Here is a 22,351-nt window from a genome sequence, read left to right as displayed (position 1 = left end):
TAACCTTGACTATCGGGCAACCATCGAGTTGTCATCGGACCTTTATCCCTAACCTTGAAACTCAATAACTATCGTGCCCGAATCGGGCCTCTATCGGACACTATCGGGCATTTCGAAAAAAACTCAAGGAACAAAAAAAAACGCAGGTTTTCACAGAACACGATTTTCACTAAAAAAAACAGCAAAAAATACCAACAAACTACAGATCCAACATCTAAACAACATTCTAAATGGTGGTTAACTTTGGTTCAAATTTTAATTATTAAGCTATTAAATGAAAGGTAGAGAGGAAGAGGGAGAATAGAGAGGAAATGTATGAGGGTATTTTTGGTATTAAATGAAAGATGAGCATTTGTATCATATGGTGGTTAACTTTGGTTCAAATTTTAAATATTAAGCTAATGTAAGCATGATTTATCAAATTTCCCTATATAATAGAGCACTCATTGAGTGTGCCATGAAGGATCATATTTCTACATCACTTTTCCTTTTTTGTTTTATAATTGTTTATTAAACAGTAAGTAGAACTAACACAAATGGGCATTTGGTCTAGTGGTATGATTCTCGCTTAGGGTGCGAGAGGTCCCGAGTTCAATTCTCGGAATGCCCCCGATTGGTGTTTTTTATTTTTATTTTCTAACTTGTAATTCACATCACATTTCTCCTTTAAGTTTACGGTTTCGTTGAAATAGCACTTAGAATATATATTCTCTCTTTTTTTTTTATATGGTAATGCATATGGATAAGGTAAACGAAGAAAATAATATTTGCAAAGAATTTGTAACAAGCAATCTCATGTCTACACTCTCTACCTTTAGCTACATTCAGATGCGGACAATATATGAACTAGGAACTCAACAAATCCATTAAATTTGTTTTTCTATCAGTATAGCCATCACACTCCCAAATCCCAAATGAACACAAAGTTAACGAACATTTTTAACTAATTTAGTTCCATTTTGCTGAGCTGATGAGTCTGTTCGACGATTGATATTTTCTTTGCCACAATTGCTCTGGACTGGAGCTGATCCTTCAGTTGAATTGCCACAAATCCTCGGTTTCGTCTCAACACCAAGATAATTTGTCAAAACTCTTCTTACACCGAAGCCACGGCGACCAGGCTTGTTATTATTGTTGTTGTTGTTGCTGCTGTGGAGAAAAGGAGTTCTTTCTCCCCTGGCAGGGCTAATTAGCGGTGCAGGCGAAAAGCATGGAGTGGTAGAAGCTGATTTATATGGAGTGCTTGAGGCAGGCACTGGATAAGACATTGACACCTTCTTGTGAGTTATTATACTGACTTTAGAAGCTGATGAAACTTTATCAGACTGTTTATTCAAGTCATCCACATACAGCAGATCATCAATACGAGCTACAATATTGAAGGCCAGGCTCTCCAAAACTCTTGAGTAGCTTTCAAGAATTGACTTTCCCACATCCTGTTATACAAGGAACCATCGTATCAGTATAACAAGTACATGAATGAATCAAATCCAGTATTTGTTTTTCAAAGATTTTAGGAAAATATATTAACCTTGTTGTACTGGATTTTGCTAGTGTCTAAGGTAGTTTGGGTGAGAGAAGGGAACCGTTGCTTCAAACAAAGGAGAAGGCTTTCAGCTCTTTCTGCCAGCAATTCCCTCTTATCTCCATCAATCATAAGGTCCTTCATCATACCCCATGATGACTTTGTAGTGGAGCGGCTAGGATGAATTGGAGGTTTCGAATGAGCTCTTCGACGCCAAACATATATTGATGCCTCAACACGGTTGGCAACCTCAAGAGCAACATGTTCAGAGGACAGATCAAGGCAATCAAGCAAGCATTCGGAAGAGAATTGATCTGATGTAATATACCGATAGATAATGTCCCCAAGGCATGCTCTACCATTCTGAAAACATAACAGGAGAATTTAAACTCAATCCTCTTCTTTTCACAGAAAGAAAAAAGGCCCTTTAAGTGAATTGATAAACATGAACCAACATTCTAGCTAATCTTCTCACCTTTGGTAGAGCTTCTAAGTACGACTCTGGAACTTCCATTTCCGTTAAAGTAATGCTGTTGATCGCCATTGCCGCTTTTAATATTTGATTAGTGCATTCCCGAGTGTGATTCAATTGTTTTCTCGAATTTTCACTCAAGCCACCAGCGGGGACCCGAGGAACTGGTAGCCACCACTTCTCTTCTTGCCGCTGAAGTGTTTTGCGGAAAGAGGCAGAGCCATCAGCATCTGGTGCTACAACTCCTTGATCGACATACCAAAACTCTGTATCGATGAAACTGTCTAATATTTCCTGTATTTTGAATAAAGGGCTCATTGGTTCAGAATCTCTTCTCCAATTTGGAACAACAAATGATTAAGGCTAGATTTTAGAACTTACAAGAAGCATGTTATCTAATTTGCGTAAAGCAGGCAGATTCATAAACATATCTGATCTAGGCCTGCAAGTCATGACCTACAAAATGCAGAAGCAATATAAAGAGAAGTTGATATTAAATTCATTGTCCGAGAATTCAAATTTTAAAACTAACAAAACACAAGGTCATAAAAAGTGCAACTTTGCTCTTTAGAAAGGAAAATTTGAATTTTTGAAAACTGTTAAGCCCAAAATGAAATATTGTTTTTCTTTTTAAGCAATATATGTTGAATATGGTATGTTCATAAGAAAAATCACCTCAAGTTTACTTCCGTCAGGAAATGTTTGCCAAGTGGGAATTAATTCAACAATCTGATCACCAACGCAAAGAAGCCATTCCATCTCTCTTCGCCACATTACTTTCTTTTCAGAGGCTAAAGGTTCCAATCTCCACAGTTGCCCAAAAACAGTAGCTTTGCATTTTAAAGATAGGATATCAGTTTATGAAACTCTAAAACTTAAAAACTCAACCATATACAGCTCCTTATTTCTAGATTACAATCCCATGAAACCAGAGAGAGAAATTACCACAAAGATTTGTAATGGCGTTTGAAATGGCCAAAGATGTGCAAACCCCTTTTCCAGAACCTGACATGTCTTCTCCAAGCAACAATTTTGAAAACCTTTCCTTCATCATTTCAAGCTCTGTTTAATTTTTCAAAAAATTTAAATTCAAAATTTAACAATTGGGTGTTTACTGCCCAAACCCAGAAGCATATAAGTAAAGAATACTAGTTAAAAAGTAAAACTTCATAGCAAAAAAGAAAAAGTGAACTTAGTAACTTTTTGCTTTTTTTTTATCGAACATTTTAATTTAAAAAATATTGACTCTCTTCTACTTCTTCTTTTTGTTCTTTTCTCTTTTTAATCAAATGAAGTACAGGAATTTAAAACTGACCCGAAATTTTTGAACTCAAATCGTTAAATTTGGTATCTTCAACATGGGCCTTTTTTCCATCTTCACCGGGATCAACAGGCGAGCTTTTACGAACATCGGCCCTCCGTATAGGCCACCCCAAATGAGGTGGCGACGAAGACCCTTTTGCTTTTACATCTTCCGTTGAAACCTCCGAGCTCGATCTACTTGAACTGGTCTCTCCTAACTCGACACTCGAATCAGTGAGTGACTCGGCTGCAGCAGCAGTCCTACTATTACCGCTCAAAATTTCGAACCCATCTTTCCGTTTCTGAAAATTCTCCTTTTTCTTTACTAAAACGTCCATTTCAACTTTCAAACTGGTTTGAAACCCAGATGACCAACAAAGGTAATGAGCCAGTGTTACGACTGAAAATTTCTTTTTACAGTCCTACCTACTTTTACAACTACTGCAAAAGTTCAGTCATGGGCATGGCCCTCTGAAGCTGAGAATTTCAGATATATATATATGTAATGTCTAAGACTCTGTCAAGATAATGAAGCAGGGCATGGTTCGAATTGGATTTGGGGTATGGAAAACTCTCCGAGAAGTAGGGGTCTCTTCGTTGTGATTCTCTTCCATAGAAATTTATTGGCACTGCATTTGATTTTCAAAAAATAAGAAATTTTTTAATATAAATAAATACATAGATAAAAGTGGATTTTTCAAAGGTGAGAAGAGGGGAACTTCCAATTGCCATATGCCATGCTATAACGTCTCTCTTCTCTTCCCTCACACAGACACAGAGTTTGTTATACGTTTAAAATAATAATAAAATAAGATAGTAGATGAGGTGGTACGATACTCCATTTCAATTTACGATTTTACCCTTCTCTTATATTATTTTTAGAATTTAAATGTAGTTCTTTTTTTCTCCTTTTATTTTTTGTTAGGTGAAGATTAATACATAACACAAGAGAAATAACTCGTACAAGAAGTAACGAGAAAAAAACCTCTATCCCAAGTAGCAGATGATTTTAAACTTAAAACATGTTTTGCAATACATGAGCAACTTTATTACTTGATTCTGGCTTAAAAGTTTGTCCTTTTATTTTGAATAAATTGTTTTTCATTTCGGATGTGCTTTGTTGAGTTGTTTTTATGATAGCTATGAAAGCCAGTACTAAACTATCAAGAAACTTTAAAAACAAATTAAGGAAAATAGGTTGACAATGAGAAAATAAATTGAATAGAAGAATTAGGTTATAGTTGAAATTGGTGATCTTTAATATTGATTCAATGCCTAGATTGCATTTGGTTTTTCCACTACTCAAATAAATGAGCCACCGCACTATTTGTTTGAATTCTTATACACTTTTTCAATATAACTTATTTTTTTAAAACAAAGAAATAGAACTATATGTTATGTCTAACTTAGTATTACATGTTAATTAGGTCTATTTATTGTTTTGTTTGTTAAATGATTCTTCGACAAAAGCTCATTGTCACAAACTTGTCTTTCTAAGAACGGAATTTACAATTATGTTTTCCAAAAGTGATGTGATTATGGAATATCCCAAGTATATTAAAGATAAGAACAAAGCGAAACCAAAAGCCAATTGTTTTTATTTTGGGACAAAATTAATGAAAAAATAAATAAACTTTAGCAAAACATAATTGAAAAAAAAGTTTTTTTTGGCAGAAAGCAATTAGAAGTAGAAGGTTAAAAAAATGAGGAAACAAAAATTACTCTATTCCCGTCAAAACACAGATACAGAGAGGTTAAAAAAATTGCAATTACATATAAATTATTGTTAGGTAAAAAATATTATTACCATTTACGACAATAACAGAATTTGGATTTAAAAAAACAGTTGCGAAGGCACGTGAGAGGCAGAAAATTGAAAAAAGGCAAAGTTAAATTAGGTAAAGGCGTCCATGCGCGAGGGGCGTGAGAGGAGAGGAGAAAGGCAAAATGGCAATCATTATTTAGCCGGTAATTAAAAAAGGAATGCGGTGGTGTTTATGGTAAAAATGGGAAAGAGTAAGGGTGTTTTGGTAAATTCAGATTATTTGATTTGAAATAGATTCATAGATTCGGTTTATAGCCGTTTTAGTGCAATAGGACGAAAGCTGACGGCCATTTGCTTTGCGAAAAGGACCTCATCTGATTGCTTTTTTGTATTCTCCTCTCTCACTCTCTCACTCTCCCAGTTTCTCTTTCTTGTTTTGCTTGAAAGCTGAGCTTTTATTATTTATAACTATTTCACCCTCTCTCTTCAACGGAATAGAAATTTGGTGAAAAGTTTTTAAAATATTTACTATTTTTTTATCTCTTAATAAATAACTAGTGATTTCCCCACCTAAAAACACAAATGTGCAACTTTTTTTTGGGTAAATGTATCATGTGTCAATTAAAATGTTTGACATTTAGTTTCACTCGGTTAAATGTAGATGTGTAGTCATTCAATTGGTTATTAATGTAAAATTATATTAAAATATTTTGATTTAATTTATAATGTTAAAAATATAAACTCAATTGATTAAAAAATTAAAAGAAAAATAAAATATATGTAATTAAAAACAAAGTTAAAATAAACAAAAGTAGAGTTTGTCTGCCTAATTTGTGCTATGTGGCAGTTAAGGTTTTTAGTCGGTTCCCATCAATTTTTGTATTGTTCTTCACCGTTTTTCTTCCCATAACTTCCACGACCACCATCATCTCCTCTGCCATACCCACCTTTCTCATGTTTTCATCAATATATATATGTACATATATGTATATATCTATTCAAAGTTTGAACTTTCCATTCGTTTACTTTTGCTTTTCCTGATTATTTCTTTCTTTGTTGTCTCCATGGATCACCTCCTTCACAACATGTCTTCCAATCTCACTCTTACTAACAGTGAGAATGTTGTTCTCAACTTGGGTTGACATTGAATTCTCTATTCCTGATACACCTACCCATATGCTGGTGACCCGTGTGACCTCAAAGAATGGCTATAACAAGAAGGCCTTCCAGAACTCCATGTGTTCTATATGGGAAAGACAAACTTGATTCCCTGTACGTATATCTGAATTTGCCTCTGATTTGCATGGAAACACATTTTTTCATCTTAGTAGTCATGTAATCTGTAAAAAAAATTATTGGCATATTTCACAATATTGACAAAATTAATTAAAGAAAATTTTTTAAAATGGGTAATTTCCTGTTTTGTTGTGATATGTTTTCTATAATCAGATTATTCTATATCTGTTAATAAAATAAATATATAATTTCATATAAAAGAATATTTTTTCTTGAAATTTATTTATAGGAAAATTATTGGTATTTATTTTGTATTTTTTGGTCTGATTTGTTTGTCTAAAAACCTTGTACAAGTTCTAGAGATAATGTATATTTTGTTTCTTTATTTATTTAAGGAAACTGTGTTTAAAAACTGTCCAGATTCAATGAATCTGTTTGAATGGATTGTCAGTCTGTTTGAACAGATTCTGACTTTCATGTTTAGGAAGATTTTCCATTTATTGGATGATTAGCTTTTGATTTGTTTTCAACGACCTAAAGGGATTATAAAGGGTATATAATCATCCTTAGGTCGTTGGTTTTTTATCATATCTCTTGGCGTATGATTTTCCAAATATTTTCAAGTTTTAGAGAGACTCTTTTTTATGTGAAGAACTTGAGTCCAGCAAGTTATTAGTGATTTATTACAGTGTACTTCTGTATTATTTTCTTTGTGTTAATTGTGCAGGTTGAACACACTTGGACATTGTTCATCAAGCTTCGAGAGAAGTCTTGTTCGTGAGTCACTTTTCGGGAGGAAAAGTGCAAGTGTTATGATTTGAAGAGAGTTCAAGATCTTAGCACTTCAGAAATTTGATTAGAAGTTTAGATTACAACAGTTGCGACAAATTCAAGAGGGAGTCTTTATTTGTATAAGTCAATTTGGTTTTGTAATCGTTTAGATATTCTTCTAATAAATTTCTTTCTCTGGGCGTGGCCTCGTGGACTAGTAGCAATCTGCAAAGATTGCTGATACCACGTATAATTTCGTGTGTTCTTTACCTTATGTTCGTTTTTATCTTCTCGTGATAAACTGTTTAAACATATCTGGTTTCTGTTCAAACAGTCTCTGTGTCCATTTAAACATTTCTGTAACAGTTCAGCAATTAATTATTTAATTTGAATAATTAAGTTGGTAATCATAAAAAACAGAATTTCATAGTCATGTAGGTTCTAGTAGCCTCATGTGTACTTTGATCAAATTGCTGCTCAAACATGGCCTGTAGAGATTCCATTATCTCAACAACAGTTTCCATGGGTTCATGCTTTGTTCTCTCAACATCATTCATGCTCACAAGCATGAAACACTTAGTCTTGTTGTTTGATTGAATCCAGGCATCATATTTGCCCCGAATATTCTTCAGGGCGTTGGCAGCGAGCTCTTCAGGACATTCCTCAGTTAGGACAAATTTATGGTTCTCACAGATTAACATTAGATTCGGATTCAATTTCCATCTTATAAAATTATCAGCATTAAGTTTTTCAAGTGAAAGTAAAGCAGTTATTGGATTACCACCATTCGACATTACTGAAAGAAATAAAATACAATAATACTACTACTTGAAAAATATCAATAATTTGGAAAGTAAATATGATGCATGAATGCAATCAATTAAAACACATAAAACTACGCAACAAATAAAGTGTCGTCTTAAGATTGATCAAGTTAAATTCAGATAGTTTATAAGACAATCTTATCTTTATTATTTCAAACTATCATAACTCTTTATTTTCTCTTTTAAAAATAAAGTATCGCTAGTTTGGTCAAGATGAATTATCCACTGCAAAAGCTTAGTTGCATTTTTGTAAGTGTAACCTATTATTTCGGAATTCATGACTTAACTTAGAGAGTGTTGCCTTAGGGTCGGTCAAGCCTAAAATACATCACTCACTACTACAAAAAAGGTTATTTTCAGCGATTTTTTTCCTTAATACACTGCAATTTTTGGGAGTACTAAGAATCACAGTGTATTTGACAGCAAAAAAAAGTGTTAAAAAAACATCGGAGAAAATGATGTTTCTCTGTGGTTATGTTAAATAAACCGCAGAGAAAGATTAAATAAATCGCAGAGAAATATATTCTTTCACTGCGGTTTATTTTAAATTACTGCAAAGAAAGATAAAGAATATCTTTCTCTGTGGTTTAGTTAAAATAATCGCGAAGAAAACTATTTTTTTTTATAATTATTTTTGGGCTTGTTTCTATATATTTTCAATTCCGATTATATAATATACCTAATTTTATTAATTATTATTATATACCTAAATTTTATATAATAATATGATATACCTAATTTAATCAATTATTATCTAATTAAAAAATAACATATAATATATTATTATATACATTCACATATCATTTCTAGTTAAAATATAACATTTTACATATATATAAGGGCACTTTTAATGGTTATTATCCATTGATGGTTACTTTAATATTAATTATTGGATTAAGATCAATGATTCATATTTATAGTTGTTAATTAATATTTCTAAAAATAAATGTTGACTTTTTCAAGCTTTAAAAAGACTACCTGATGACATGACGGTCACATATTTATTAAATTAAAAAAAAATTAAAAATCCTATTTAAGATTCACTCTCCATTCTTTTTTCATTCTTGATTTATTCCTTTTAGTCAATTTTTTTAATTGATTATTTAAATTTACATGAAAGATTGTGATAAGCATTATTGACCATTATACATATAAATTTAAAAAATTCCACTAATTCAAATTTACAAAATTCAAATATAGAAAAAATATTTACATTAAATTTTTCCAAATTTTCATCAACTTAGAAATTTCCTATACATATATTATAGGGCTCATCTTGAAAGCATATACTTTTACTCTTATTTTTCATTTTAGCTTGTTTTTGTGATTGTTTTCTTTAGTAACAGTGAGTGACATATTTCAAGCCATGATCTGTATTGCTGAAGACATGATTAAATGTTTAGAGTTCATGTTGTTAGTAGCTGAAATTTTGTCTACATAAAAAAATGTTGAGTTCTAAGATGGTACAAACTCCCCATACAAGTTTGCCAACATTTCTCGAAAAATAAGAAGGGAGTTGAACAAACTGTATGTTCAAAACTTGAAGGATGAAATAGAAGGGTGGAACAAACAACTACACCTACACCGGATGAAGGCTTAGGAAAATGTTACCAATGAATTAGGTCAACAAGGAGAGGACAACTATTAAAAGATGTTAGTTTCTTATAATTTACGTTTAAAATTTAACAGTAGTTAGTTTCTACCGTTTAGAAAATTTAAGGACCTAATTGCTCATAAAAAAAATCAGGGACTAGTTTGCACATCTAAGAGTAGTTCAGGGTATTCATGCTAAAAACTTTTTTTTTCCCTACAATTTCGAAATGGGATTGGTTCAATAAACACAACTTTTACACCAATTTTTACATTAATAATAAGTCATTATGTGAAAAAGAATCAATAGCCAAAATTATACATAACAATACTAAAACTAAGCAAGCAATAAATGAGAAAAATAATTACGGAAAGAAGAGTGTTAAATGAGACTCTTTTGGTTACTTTCTTTTGAACTCTATCTATATTTTGATGACATGTGTCATCTTTTAAAACAATTTGTTTTGTTTTATTAAAATTATGCCACTACACTATTTCATTTTCCTACATATTAAAAAAAATCATTTAAAGAAAAAACATTCAGCTATATATTCATTATTATGCTTCCAAGAATAGTATATCTCTTGCAATAATGTATCTCAAGAAAATTTTAAAAATTAAAACTATACTTAGTAAAACAAATCATCACTTAGTACACATATAATAAGTCATGAAGAAAAAACTAATTGCATATAAATTAATTCTTGAATACACTTCACGTTTTTTTTCAACAAAAACAAAAATCACAATTTCATTCATATTTTACAAATGCATTATATATACAATATATGTTTATATATTTGCAAATGATGAGTATGCACTAGATAATATGACTTATTAATTTATTTATGTTTAATTATATCTTATTATATGTAGCTGATTGTTATTATTTACATGATTTTTTTTACAAAATTCAGTTTTTGAATATAGAATAATAAATATTATTTAATGGTGATATAATTATAATAAAATTAAAATATCATAATTAATTATATTATAAAAATAAACATATTTTAAAAGATAACACGTGTCATCAAAATATAAAAAAAGTGTAAAAGAGAGTAATCAAGAGAGTCTTCTTAGTACTCTTCTTATGGAAAAAAGTAATATATAATAATGTTTATTTACGGCAACAAATTAAACGATTTTAAGATAAAGAAAAATAGAAACAAAATCATTTTTCTGATCATTCTGTCTGTTTGGTAAAATTTTTGTTTTTGAATTTTTTAAACACAAAAATAGAAATTTTTTTTTAATTTTTAAAAAATAAAAATATATTTGGTAACTATTTTTGTTTTTGTTTTTAAAAACAAAAAATAATAAACGTGTTTAATAGCTTTTATTTTTATTTTTTGTTTAACAACATAAGGTATTATTTTGAAGAAAAAAATAAAAACTGTTTAAAAAAAATTTGAAAGTGAAAAATTTTTATTTTCAAAATTTAATAAATTTTAATTAAAATTTAAAAAATAATAAATAAAAATAGAGTTATCAAATATATTTTATGTTTAATTTTTCAAATTTCTAATTAATTAAATAATATTCTAAAAGATAAACAAATAACAAACTAAATTATTTTTTTTTAAAAACATGGTATCATCAAGTTAATAACAAAAGTAAAAACGTGATGCATCTTGCTTCTTATTATTCATATGTTTGTAATTTGTATGATTTTAATTTAGATGTGTTTGGTAGGCTTTCATTTTTTTTTTAATTTTAAATATAAAACTATAAACGATCAACTTTTATCCAAAGGAAAAAAAAATACATACAAGACTGAATTTGATTGGCATGAAATAAAAATATGCGTATTTGCTTTTTTATATATATATATATATATATATATATAAATATCCATATTTATAAAATTTTATTTTTAATTTTTTTATATTGATACATATAGATGTACCATTTATATATATATATAGGATTTTTTATTTATTAATATGTTTTAATCCTGACCATGATCGGTTAAGAATGTATAGATTTCAATAGAGAACAATCATTCAATCTATAAGAAGGTATAGATTCTATATCTCTTAAGCTATGTCTCCAGCCATATACATCATTGAGTCCCCAAAATAATAGTTCTTAGCCTGATTATTCTGACGAATCATAACGCATGAATCAAAGGATCAAGTGACATATATAAGAGTTCATAGTAACTTCATGATTAAGATTAATTTGTATATGATCATCAGTTGATGTGTTTTATAATACTACGAAACGGTATTTAAATAAGTATTATTAAATCACATCCGGTCCAGTTCTACATACTTTCAGCATGCAAAGTACCTCCACTAAAGTGTCATATTACATTAGTAACCCAGATCTAGTTCACATGTATTCATAATACTAGTGGACCGTACTAATAGTAATTAATCTAAAGATTCCATAACTTTATTTTACTGCGAACTATTTAAGTTCATTATCTCAATATTGATCCTCTCATACCAATATGAGATTGAGACCACATAGATGAACTTGAAATTTTTTTTATATTTACTTAATATTATTAGCAATGATATAGTACATAAGCTACATATATACAATAATTCAATTTATTTATTTATTTTATTAAAACAATTGTCTACTACAATTGCATTAATGGTACAATTCCCAACAGTTATATCCAGGAGTTTTGTCTGCTTAATAACTTTGTACTTGTTAAGAATCAGGCCTCAAACTTGGTTATATCTAGGATTTCCTAGTTATCTTCTAGGTTTTGTTTTGTCTTAGAAATTTCCCAACTTAGTTCGTATTCAGAATTATTTTGAAAATCCAAGCTTTAAAAAACCATTGAATAATCAATTTTTCCAAATTCTAAGTTTAAAAAATTCCAAGTCTCAAACTTTATCTGAATATGCTAAACTCTTTTAAAAGCTCTCTTCGGTTATGTGCCCCTCGAGCGACCAGAACTTATACATGTTCTAGGTCGCTTTTACAAAATGAGGACGTGACACTTTACAATAATAAAATGAAAATATTGACTACGTAAAAATCCAATGTTATTAAAATGAAGTGACTTTTATAAATATGCCTTACATGGAACAATACCAAAAACATTAAAGAAAAAAGTAATTATGCCAACTACTACTGATAGTATTTTTTAAGGTGCAAGGCATTCCAGGTCCGTGGGACTATTTCTCCATTCAACTAAGCTAATTTAAAGGTCCATTCTCGCAGGATTTCCACAATCTGGTATGGCCCTTCCCAGTTCGATCCTAACACATCATCATTGGGATCTGTATTTTCCAAAAAACACCATCCGAAGCACTAAATCACCAAGTCCAACTTTTGCGTCCTTTTACCTTTGAGTTGAAGTAGTGATTGATTTTCTGCTGATAATGGGCGAGCTGCAATTGTGACGCTTCTCATTTTTCCTCGATCTGATCAAGGGATGCTTTGAGTAGCTCGTGATTTTGATCTTGATCAAAGGTTTTCTGCCTATGGGTCGTCACCAGTGCCTCAACCGGGAGCATAACCTCACTTCCATAGGTCAGAGAGAATGGGGTATGCCCTGTGGAGGTGCGATGTGAGGTTCTATAGGCCCAGAGTACTTGTGGGAGCTGATCAGGCCATAATCCATTGGCTTCATCTAACCGCTTCTTTAAGCTCTCCTTTAGGGTTTTGTTTACAGCCTCGACCTGCCCATTAGCCTGCGGGTATGCTATCGACGAGAAACTCTTAGTTATGCCGTATTTTTCACAAAAGTTTGTGAAGAGGCCACTATCGAACTGAGTTTCGTTGTCAGACACAATCTTCTTTGGGAGCCCAAATTGACATATGATATTCTTTACGACGAAATCCAAGATTCTCTTCGAGGTTATGGTCGCTAGAGGCTCAGCCTCAACCCACTTCATGAAGTAGTCGATGACGACAATAGCATAACAAACTCCTCCTTTTCCTGTTGGTAAAGAACCAATCAATTTGATTCCCCATACTGCAAACAGCCAAGGAGAAGAGAACGCGGTTAACTCAATGGGTGCAACTCAGGCAATTGTGGCGAAGCGTTGGCATTTGTCACATTTCTTCACATACGAGACCGAGTCCTTTATCAGCATAGGCCGAAAATAGCCCTTCTCAATACCTTTAGAGCCAAGTTTTGCCCCCAGCATGGTCTCTGCAGAAGCCTTCATGTATTTCTTGTAAGATAATATGTGCTTCCACGGGCAGAACCACATCACAGGAGAGGTAGCGAATGCCCTCGTTGATATAGAGTCCCTTCAACCATAACTGTAACGCCCTGGCTGCCCCAGAACAGTTACGGTGAATGGTGGACCGGAAATTTGACTCGCTACCCGAGTCCTTTGGTCAAAAACGTGCTCTAAGTGTAATTAACATGTTAAGGCGTAAAACCAATAAAAAGGAAATGGAGATTTTCATTACAAACTGCTTTGCAGAGCTAAACAAAACGTTTACAAGTTGTTCTCAGTACAAAATGGTCACTACTGTTTCAAATTTACAATCCCGCCGACCTAAGCGGCAAAAATAGGGTAAACCCCCTAGTTCCTTTGAGAACTCCTTGGCCGTGGTGGTCAAGCGGCCGCATATGTACACATCACCACATCAGCTCTCCACTCAAGGCTAGGTGAGCTTTTCTTTCCCTTTACCTGCACCACATAGCACCCATGAGCCAAAGCCCAGCAAGAAAACATAACACTTTGCATAAACATTATCAAATGATTATCATTATAATCACACTGAGCATAGAGCTTCAAACAAATGAATGAACATCACATGAGGTCCTGATAAACCATACTGAGTGACTGACAAGCAAGTCACTAATTCAAATGGAAAAGTGGTTGCTAGGTAAGCCACTAGCCTTCAACAAGTTCTGGTAAACCATACTGAGTGACTGACAAGCATGTCATTGTTTCAAGTGGGAGAGTGGCTACTAGGTAAGCCACTAGCCTCCAAGCGCTTATTTCATTCATCGACCCTCGGGGTCGGTCTAGCATTAATGCTCTTTGAGTCATTCAATGCTGATAGTTGATTAGATCCAATCCTTGTTGGCTTGTGTTAACACGCTAAGGCCGTCTTGACTAATGAGTCAGCTCAACGTGACCAGTGCCCAGTATCACTGCCGAACCTGACTAATAAGTCACAGCTTCGCAGTTGCTACTAGCACCTTTGCCAAATCCAACTAATGAGTCAGTACCATGCACAAGTGAACAATATATGCTAAGCATGCTATATTCAATCCATGTCCATATTTACACAACCAACATGCCTCAAGAACTTCCTTGCATGTCGCACTTGGGGTGCAGTTTTCTTACCTCTGGTTTGAGCTAGAATGATTAAAAGAACGACCCCTGAGTACGATCAACCTTTAGACTTCTTAGCGGTTACCTAATCATAACCAATTAGAAACCATTAATAAAATAAATCAATGAATGGTTCACAATCTAAACCACACTCCCGGGATCAATCCCCTACTCTCGGGATTCTCAAACTACTCAAAAGGGGCAAAGGAACCAACCCCCGAACCTTAAAAACCATCTCGAACCCTAAGATCAACACCTCCTGAAACTGGCCTAGCGCCTAGGCGCCACCCACCAGCGCTAGGGCGCTGTCCCAAAAACAGAGAGGGCTGCTCTCTGCCCTGAATAGCGCTGGGGCGCTAGGGCTGGCGCTGGGGCGCCAGCTTCAGACCAGCAGCTGCACTGAAACTCCCTCCTTGCGATTCCTCTTGAAACCAACCTTCCAAACACATCCCAAACCTTACCAAAACATCCAATTCAACCCCTAAACCTCACCTACATCACCTCCTCACCAAAACCCAATCAACCATACACAAAAACTCCCCTTGATTCCAACCTTCCACATCAAAATCTAGAGCTGAAAACTATAAAAGAAAAACAGAGTACACCTGAAATTCATGGACAATTCCTTACCTCCAACTGGTCTTGAATCCTCCTTAGAAGATGAACTAAGTCCACAACCTCCAAGCTTTGATTTCCTAGCTTGCTACCTCAACTTGGGACCAAAAATCTCAAAGAATGATAGAGAGGAAATGATGTACGGGAAGGTGAAGAAGCTGCTCTGTTTTTGTTCTATATCCTTCTACAGCCACTTGAAACATATATATCCAAACCTAAATGACCAAAATACCCTTAAGTCATCAAAAGCTTCTAATGTCTCCCCAAGGGTAAAATCGTCATCTTTCACCTATTTCGTTAATCATAATTAACGCTCTCCAACTCCCGCTATTCTCAAAATTCCCAAACACCAATAATTCATATCCCTATACCCTTTTTACTCCCGGCAACGTTCTAGTCATTAAAACATCCCGAGACTCACCCCGAGCCTCGAACTTAATCCCGTTATGACTAACCGCTACTTTAATACTTAAAGATCGTCTCATGCCGAATAGCTCGAACAAATCCACATTATAATGTGGTCTCAAAATATATCACCAACATGCATCCAAATAAACAATTTACCCTCAACGGGCCAAATTACCATCACACCCCTGTAATTAGAAATATGGACTCACATGCATGCATTTCACATCATATCATAATATAATCAACATATACATGCATTTTATCAATTAATAACACAATTAAGCAAGTATGGCCCTCCCGGCCTACTATTCACGCCGTTAAACACATCGGAGAATTCGGGGTATTACAATAACATAACGTGAAGCTTGATATAGCAATTTTCTTGCATCCTTTCGATCGCCAGGTAACTTACTGGTTGTAAGGTACTCCACTATGGGAGTCATCCAGGTCAGTTTTATGTCAATCATTCCGACTTTAATCGACTTTGCTACTATGCTCGGTTTCTCCAAGAACTCCACTGGAACTACATTCATTGTATCCGCCTCTTTGGTGGTAGCAAGTCGAGCCAAAGCATTAGTATTGGAATTTTGTTCGCGAGGTACTTGTTCAACGGAGTATAACTCGAATTCAGACAACTCACCCTTAACCTTAGCTAAGTAAGCCGCCATCTTAATACTGCGAGCTTAATATTCCCCCAATATTTTATTAACCACGAGCTGGGAATCACTATAGCATTGGACCGCCTTTGATTTTAGTTCTTTTGCCACCCTTATTCCTGCCAATAGGGCTTTATACTCGGCTTCATTGTTGGATGCTTCGAATCCGAACTTGAGAGCAGTATGGAATCGATGCCCCTCAAGTGAGATCAGAATCATCCCAGCTCTTGACCCGTTCTCGTTAGAAGATCAACCAGCGAAGATTTTCCACAACTCTTGCACCAGTTCTCTTATTAGCTCGTCCTAAAAACTTGTGCACTTGGCCACAAATTCAACGAGGGCTTGGCTTTTGATCACTGTGCGTGGCATATCTTGAACTGGCTGAGTTCCATGGCCCACTTAAGTAAACCTCTCGATGTTTCAGGCTTTTGCAAGACCTACCTTAAAGGTTAATCGATTAAGACGTGGATGGTGTGGGATTGAAAGTATGGTCTGAGTTTTCTTGAAGCCAACATAAGACAAAATGCAAGCTTTTCTATTAATGGATATCGAGACTCAGCTCCGAGAAGTCTTTTACTTACGTAGTATACCGGTTTCTGCACTCGATTATCCTCTCGAACTAACACAGCGCTAACCACATTTCTCGTCACAGCCAGATATAGAAGCGAACATTCTCCAACTGCCGGTTTTGATAGTACGGGTGGTTCAGCCAGTTGAGCTTTCAGATCATGAAATGCGTGTTCGCATTCTTTGGTCCACTCGAACTTTTTGTTTCCCCTAAGCAAGTTGCAAAATGGGAGACACTTGTCAGTGGATTTTGAAACGAAGTGGTTTAGGATCGCCACTTTTCCAGTTAACCTATGTACTTCTTTATGCGACCTAGGCGAAGGCATTTCCACTAATGATCTCATTTTTTCTGGATTTTCCTTTATCCCCCTTGTGTTGACTATAAACCCCATAGATTTTACTGATGAAACTCTAAAAATGCACTTCTGGGGATTTAACTTCATGTCGTACTTTCTTAGTACGCTAAAACATTCTTCCAGGCCGGACACATGGTTACTGGCATCCTTTGATTTAATGAGCATATCATCGACATACACATCCATGCTTTTCCCAATCTGGTTAATGACGTTTTGTTGACTAACCAATGGTATGTTTCATCGGCGTTCTTCAATCTGAATGGCATAACTTTGTAGCAGTATACGTTATGTTCGGTCAGAAAGTTGGTATGCTCTTGGTCTGCAGGGTTCATCACGATATGGTTATATCCAGAATATGCGTCCATGAAAGACATGAGCTTGTGACCGATTGTTGTATCTACCAACTAATCAATTCTAGGTAATGGGAAACAATCCTTAGGACAGGCTTTGTTGAGATCGGGGAAGTCAATGCAAGTTCTCCACTTCCCATTTGGCTTCGGGACCATAATAGAGTTAGCAACCTAGGTCAGCTATTTTGCTTCCCTGATAAATCTGAATTTAAGTAGGCAAGCTACTTCTTCCTCCAAAGCTTCCGACCGTTCTCTCCCCAAGAGCCTTCGTTTTGGGGACTTATCAGGCACATTACTGTTCAGGTTCAAAGTACGCATTATCACACTCAGACAGATTCCCATCATATCTTCATGTGACCAAGTGAAGATGTCCAGGTTCTTTCTCAAGAATTCAACCAATTCCTTCTTCCTTTCAGCCCTAAGATTTTTCCTAACTTTTACAACTCTTGAAGATTTCTCTAGGTTGATATTGATTTCCTCGATCTCCTCTATAGGTTGGAGCTCAGGCCTATCCTTGCCTAACTATGGATCAATGTCGTCCTGTTGGGCGGCCTCGTTATCTCATTCCTGAGGCTCTTTCGTCCCATGGGTAACTTCCATTACTCGGGGCCTCTTCATTTTCCACGACTATGACCATTGCCTACTGCCCGGGTTGTGATTTTCCCTTCATGGCAATTCTGTAGCATTCTCTGGCAGCGAGCTGGTCTCCTCTCACAATACATATACCTGAAGTTGAGGGAAACTTCATCACCAAGTGTCGGATTGAGATGATGGCTTAAAAAACCATCAGCGTGGGTTGTCCCAAAATCGCGTTATACACAGCCAGACAATCAATTACAACGAACTTGAGTAGTTTATAAATAGTTCGTGTATCATACCCTAGCATAACCACCAGTTGATTGTCCCTATGGCTGTTGTTCATTCACCTGAGAATTCGTACAATGTCATTGAGGTCGCCTTAAGATAAATTACGAATAATCTTATCTTTTCTATGGTGGACCTGAATAGCACATTGGCTGAGCTCTTGTTATCAACCAATATCCTTCGTACCCTTTGGTTGGCGAGCTGAACGGTTACCACCAGCGGATCATTATGTGGGAATCGAACGTGCCTAGTGTCCTCTTCCGTGAAAATGATTGGTTTTTTTTTTTCATCCGCTATTGTTTTGTTAACCGTTGCTCTAGGCTAAATTCAGTGCCATTATGAGTTTTCAGCTCATGTATTATCTTTTTTGAGCCCCACTACTCGTGCCCGCCAACAGTCCAGCCCGAATGAGAGCTTCGATCTCATCCTTTTATTGTCGACAATCATTACTGTTATGGCCGATGTCATTGTGAAATTGGCAAAATTTAGAAGGATCTCTCTTCTCCCTCTAGTGCTTCAATGGCTCTGGTTTCTTCCATGGAAGGCAAATGGAGTTCGCCAGGAAAATGTGTTCCCATGTATCTGTCAGGTCAGTGTAGGTGGTATAGATGGGCATGAATTTCTCCATGGGCTTGTTCTTTTTTGTGCCGCTCTGGTTGCCCTCACCGTTCATTTTCCTCTTATTTTTTCCCGCTTGGTTATTTTGGATAACAGGTTGAGTCGTAGCTGCATCACCTGTTACTGTTCTAGCAGGCTGAATAGGGACCTAGCTGGTTCCTACGATAGCAGATTGCGCCTCTTCTAAGTTTATCCATTCCTGAGCCCTGGCCAAGAATTCTTCTACACTTTTAACTCCTTTTCACTGGAGCTCCTGCCATAAATCACCTCCTACCAGAATTCCCGTTCTCATTGCCATGAGCTTAGAGCTATCGTCAGCATCTATAGCTCGTGCGACAATGTTGGTGAACATGCTTAGATATGCCTTCAAGGACTCATCAGGTTGCAGTTTTATGTTGGCCAATGAGTCGGCCTCTACATGAATATCTTTTGAAGCTCGGAACACTCTCTTGAACATTGAAGACAACTTCTTCCACGAGCAGATCGAATGTCTTTTGTATTTTTTGAACCACTGTCTGGCAGGTCCGGTCAGAGTCGTGGGGAATAAAATACATCTTAGGTCAAATCCAACATTGCGGGCCATCATCAGCGTATTGAACATCCCGAGGTGGTCAGACGGATCTGAGTTTCTGTAACGACCCAAAATTTACTAATAAGGCTTAAGGGCCTTGATTAGTGTGCCAGGGGGCATAATTAGTCTATGTGTGATTTAAATTATTTAATGCATGATTTTGTGATAAGCATGCTTACATGATTATGTGGATGTATAAAATGCATGTTTATGAGTATTAATGAGCATGTGGGCCCTGTTTAGCTTATAAGGGTATATTTGTAATTTTGGCCCGTTGAGGGCATAAATGTGATTATTTGTGGTAAATTGTTAAAACCACATTATTATGTGGATGTATTTGCAGCATATGGCTCGAGGTAATCCTAGTGAACGGTTTAGCAAAATAGTCACGACGGGGATTTATACCCGGCTCGGGGGAGCCTGAGGGTATTTATAGGAATTTGGGAAATATATTAGAGATTTTTAGAGATTGGGGAAATAATTGGTTATTAATTAGATGATGGGATTTAAGTGGTAAACTTTGGGGACACTCGAGGGATTAGTGGGAATTGGGAGCAAATGACCAAAATACCCTTAGATTGATTAAAAGACTTGGATTTAATTGGGAGGGCAAAAGGGTCTTTTGGGTGAATAAGGGATATACTTGATTTGTCTGATGTTTGTTTAGAGCATAAGGGGGAAAGTGGTAGAAACTAAAGGAAAAGAAAGAAAGAAGAAAAACAGAGCTCTCTCCCTCTTCCTCACGATTTCTTCTCCTCTCACTCTTCCTTGAGGATTTTGAAGCTGTGAACTTAGAGGAAGTCTAGGCTTGGTTTGGGGTGTTGATACTTGGAGTAGCTAAGGGATTCAATTAGATTTATTTTCCAATTAAGGTAAGGTTTATAGTTTTTCTAAGTTTACTAAATTTTGTTAAGATTGATTTCTGAATTTGATTATTGGATGGGAATTTAAGGACTTTAGCTTGGGGATTTGAGGAATTAAAGTCTGGAAGGGCATTGAAGGCAACCTAGGGTCGAATTCACTCAGCTAAGGTAACAAATTCTGATCTTGATCATCTGGGTTTTCTGGTTTTCAAATGAAGTTCTTCAGCTTCAAGCTCAATTATGGTTTTCTGTGTTTGATGATGCTATTAGCTAAGTTTTGATGTTGTTAGGTTATGTTGGATGAGATATAGTGGATTGTAGGCTCAATTTGGAGTTTGGTTGAGGTTTGGAGTGGGTTTATGGAGCTTTGGCTCGAGAAAGTTCGTTTGGAAAACCCAGATTTCTGCATGTGCTGGTTGTAGCACTGTAGCGCTAGGTTGGGAGCGCTACAGCGCTAGGCCACATTTTCTGGGGGGCTTGAGTCTCTAACTCTAGCGCTGTAGCACTGCCCTGCCTTAGAAATTGGTTTTTGGGTATTTTTCTTAGGGTTTTCGCTTGAGGGCTCGGAGGATGGGTTCCCCACCTCGTTGGGTGGAACTTAGGGTCCCGAGAGCGCGAGTTTGGTCCTGGGATTGTTCTTTGGAATTAAAACTTATTGGGGTACTATTTTACGGTTGTGACTAGGTGTACGCTAGGGCTCAGATAGGATCGTGCTCGAGGGTCATCTCAATTAGCCAAAGCGCTCGAAATCAAAGGTAAGAAAACTACACCCGGTTATGTGGTTATGTTGGGACTAAGAGTTCCCTATACTTGTATGTAATGTTGTATGATGGTATTATGCCATGTGAACATGAAATAAACGGCTTAAGAGTGCCAGAATTAATATTGGCGCACAAGGACGCGACTCGGCCACTGGTAGCTGAGGTTAAGTATATGATCACTGAACTCGACCTAAGCGAGCCGGAGTCAGTGGGATAAACAAAGGGTGCGGCCTAAGGGCGTCGACCCTGATATTGTGAGATATATTTATTGTTATTAATTTGATGCTTATGGCATGTTTATTACCTAGATGATTGATTATTGGTTTGCAAATTGATATTACTGATTATGTGAACAATGTGGTATGCTGAGTATCTGATTGATGATTTGTGAATTATCTGACTATTGATTATGCTCTGTTATATTATTTTCTTGTTGGGCCTTGGCTCACGAGTGCTACGTGGTGTAGGTAAAGGCAAGGGAAAGGTGGACCATTCCTGAGTTGGAGAGCTCTAGGGTAAAAATGTACATAGTCAGCTGATCGGCCACCACGTCTGAGGAATGGTACAGGGATAGAAGAACCTAAAGTTCCTATTTGGCCATTAGAGTGGCTTGTGGATGTACATAAACTTTGAATTTTGTTTTGTAAAGTTTCCTTTAAAATCTATTTTGGGATCCCATGTATTAAACGTTTATTTTAATGAGAAATTTCCTGTTTATGACCAAAATCTTTTAACCCTAACCTAATTACGACTTTAGGGTCACGTTTTCAACTATATGACTTGATTAGCAAGTTTTGCACTTTTATAATCACACCGTGTAACGACCTTGGTTATCCAGGGTGTTACAACTTGGTATCAGAGCGTCCTAGGTTTAAGGGTTCATGAAGACTGGCTGGACATGTACATTCACCGCTAAAGACAAGCTCGAGTCTGGGTTTGGTAATTGTGTATACATGTTTATATTCTTAAA

General features: G+C 35.5%; 1 protein-coding gene and 1 non-coding gene across 2 annotated transcripts; one reads left to right on the top strand and one right to left on the bottom strand.

Moving 5' to 3' along the window:
* The first annotated feature begins 538 nt into the window (after positions 1 to 538).
* On the top strand, positions 539 to 610 carry TRNAP-AGG (transfer RNA proline (anticodon AGG)). Its single transcript has one exon. It is a non-coding gene; the product is annotated as a tRNA-Pro (tRNA).
* A 133-nt stretch (positions 611 to 743) lies between these two features.
* Positions 744 to 4,070, bottom strand: LOC133798348 (rop guanine nucleotide exchange factor 5). Its single transcript, XM_062236589.1, has 7 exons — positions 3,313 to 4,070; positions 2,943 to 3,059; positions 2,673 to 2,827; positions 2,379 to 2,453; positions 2,001 to 2,291; positions 1,532 to 1,888; positions 744 to 1,436 (listed from the first exon to the last, which is right to left on the bottom strand). The coding sequence occupies exons 1-7, from the start codon at positions 3,635 to 3,637 to the stop codon at positions 927 to 929; spliced, it is 1,830 nt and encodes a 609-aa protein (XP_062092573.1). The 5' UTR covers positions 3,638 to 4,070; the 3' UTR covers positions 744 to 926.
* Positions 4,071 to 22,351: the final 18,281 nt, after the last annotated feature.

Source organism: Humulus lupulus, chromosome 8, assembly GCF_963169125.1.
Source record: "Humulus lupulus chromosome 8, drHumLupu1.1, whole genome shotgun sequence".
Lineage (NCBI taxonomy): Eukaryota > Viridiplantae > Streptophyta > Magnoliopsida > Rosales > Cannabaceae > Humulus > Humulus lupulus.
This window is presented reverse-complemented; position numbering and strand designations above follow the sequence as displayed.

Coding starts and splice junctions, on each gene's coding strand:
- LOC133798348 (XM_062236589.1), bottom strand. CDS start 3,637: ATGGACGTTTTAGTAAAGAAAAAGGAGAATTTTCAGAAACGGAAAGAT. Junction 2,828..2,942: donor CGCCATTACAAATCTTTGTG/GTAATTTCTCTC, acceptor TAAAATGCAAAG/CTACTGTTTTTGGGCAACTG. Junction 1,437..1,531: donor GCAAAATCCAGTACAACAAG/GTTAATATATTT, acceptor CTTGTATAACAG/GATGTGGGAAAGTCAATTCT.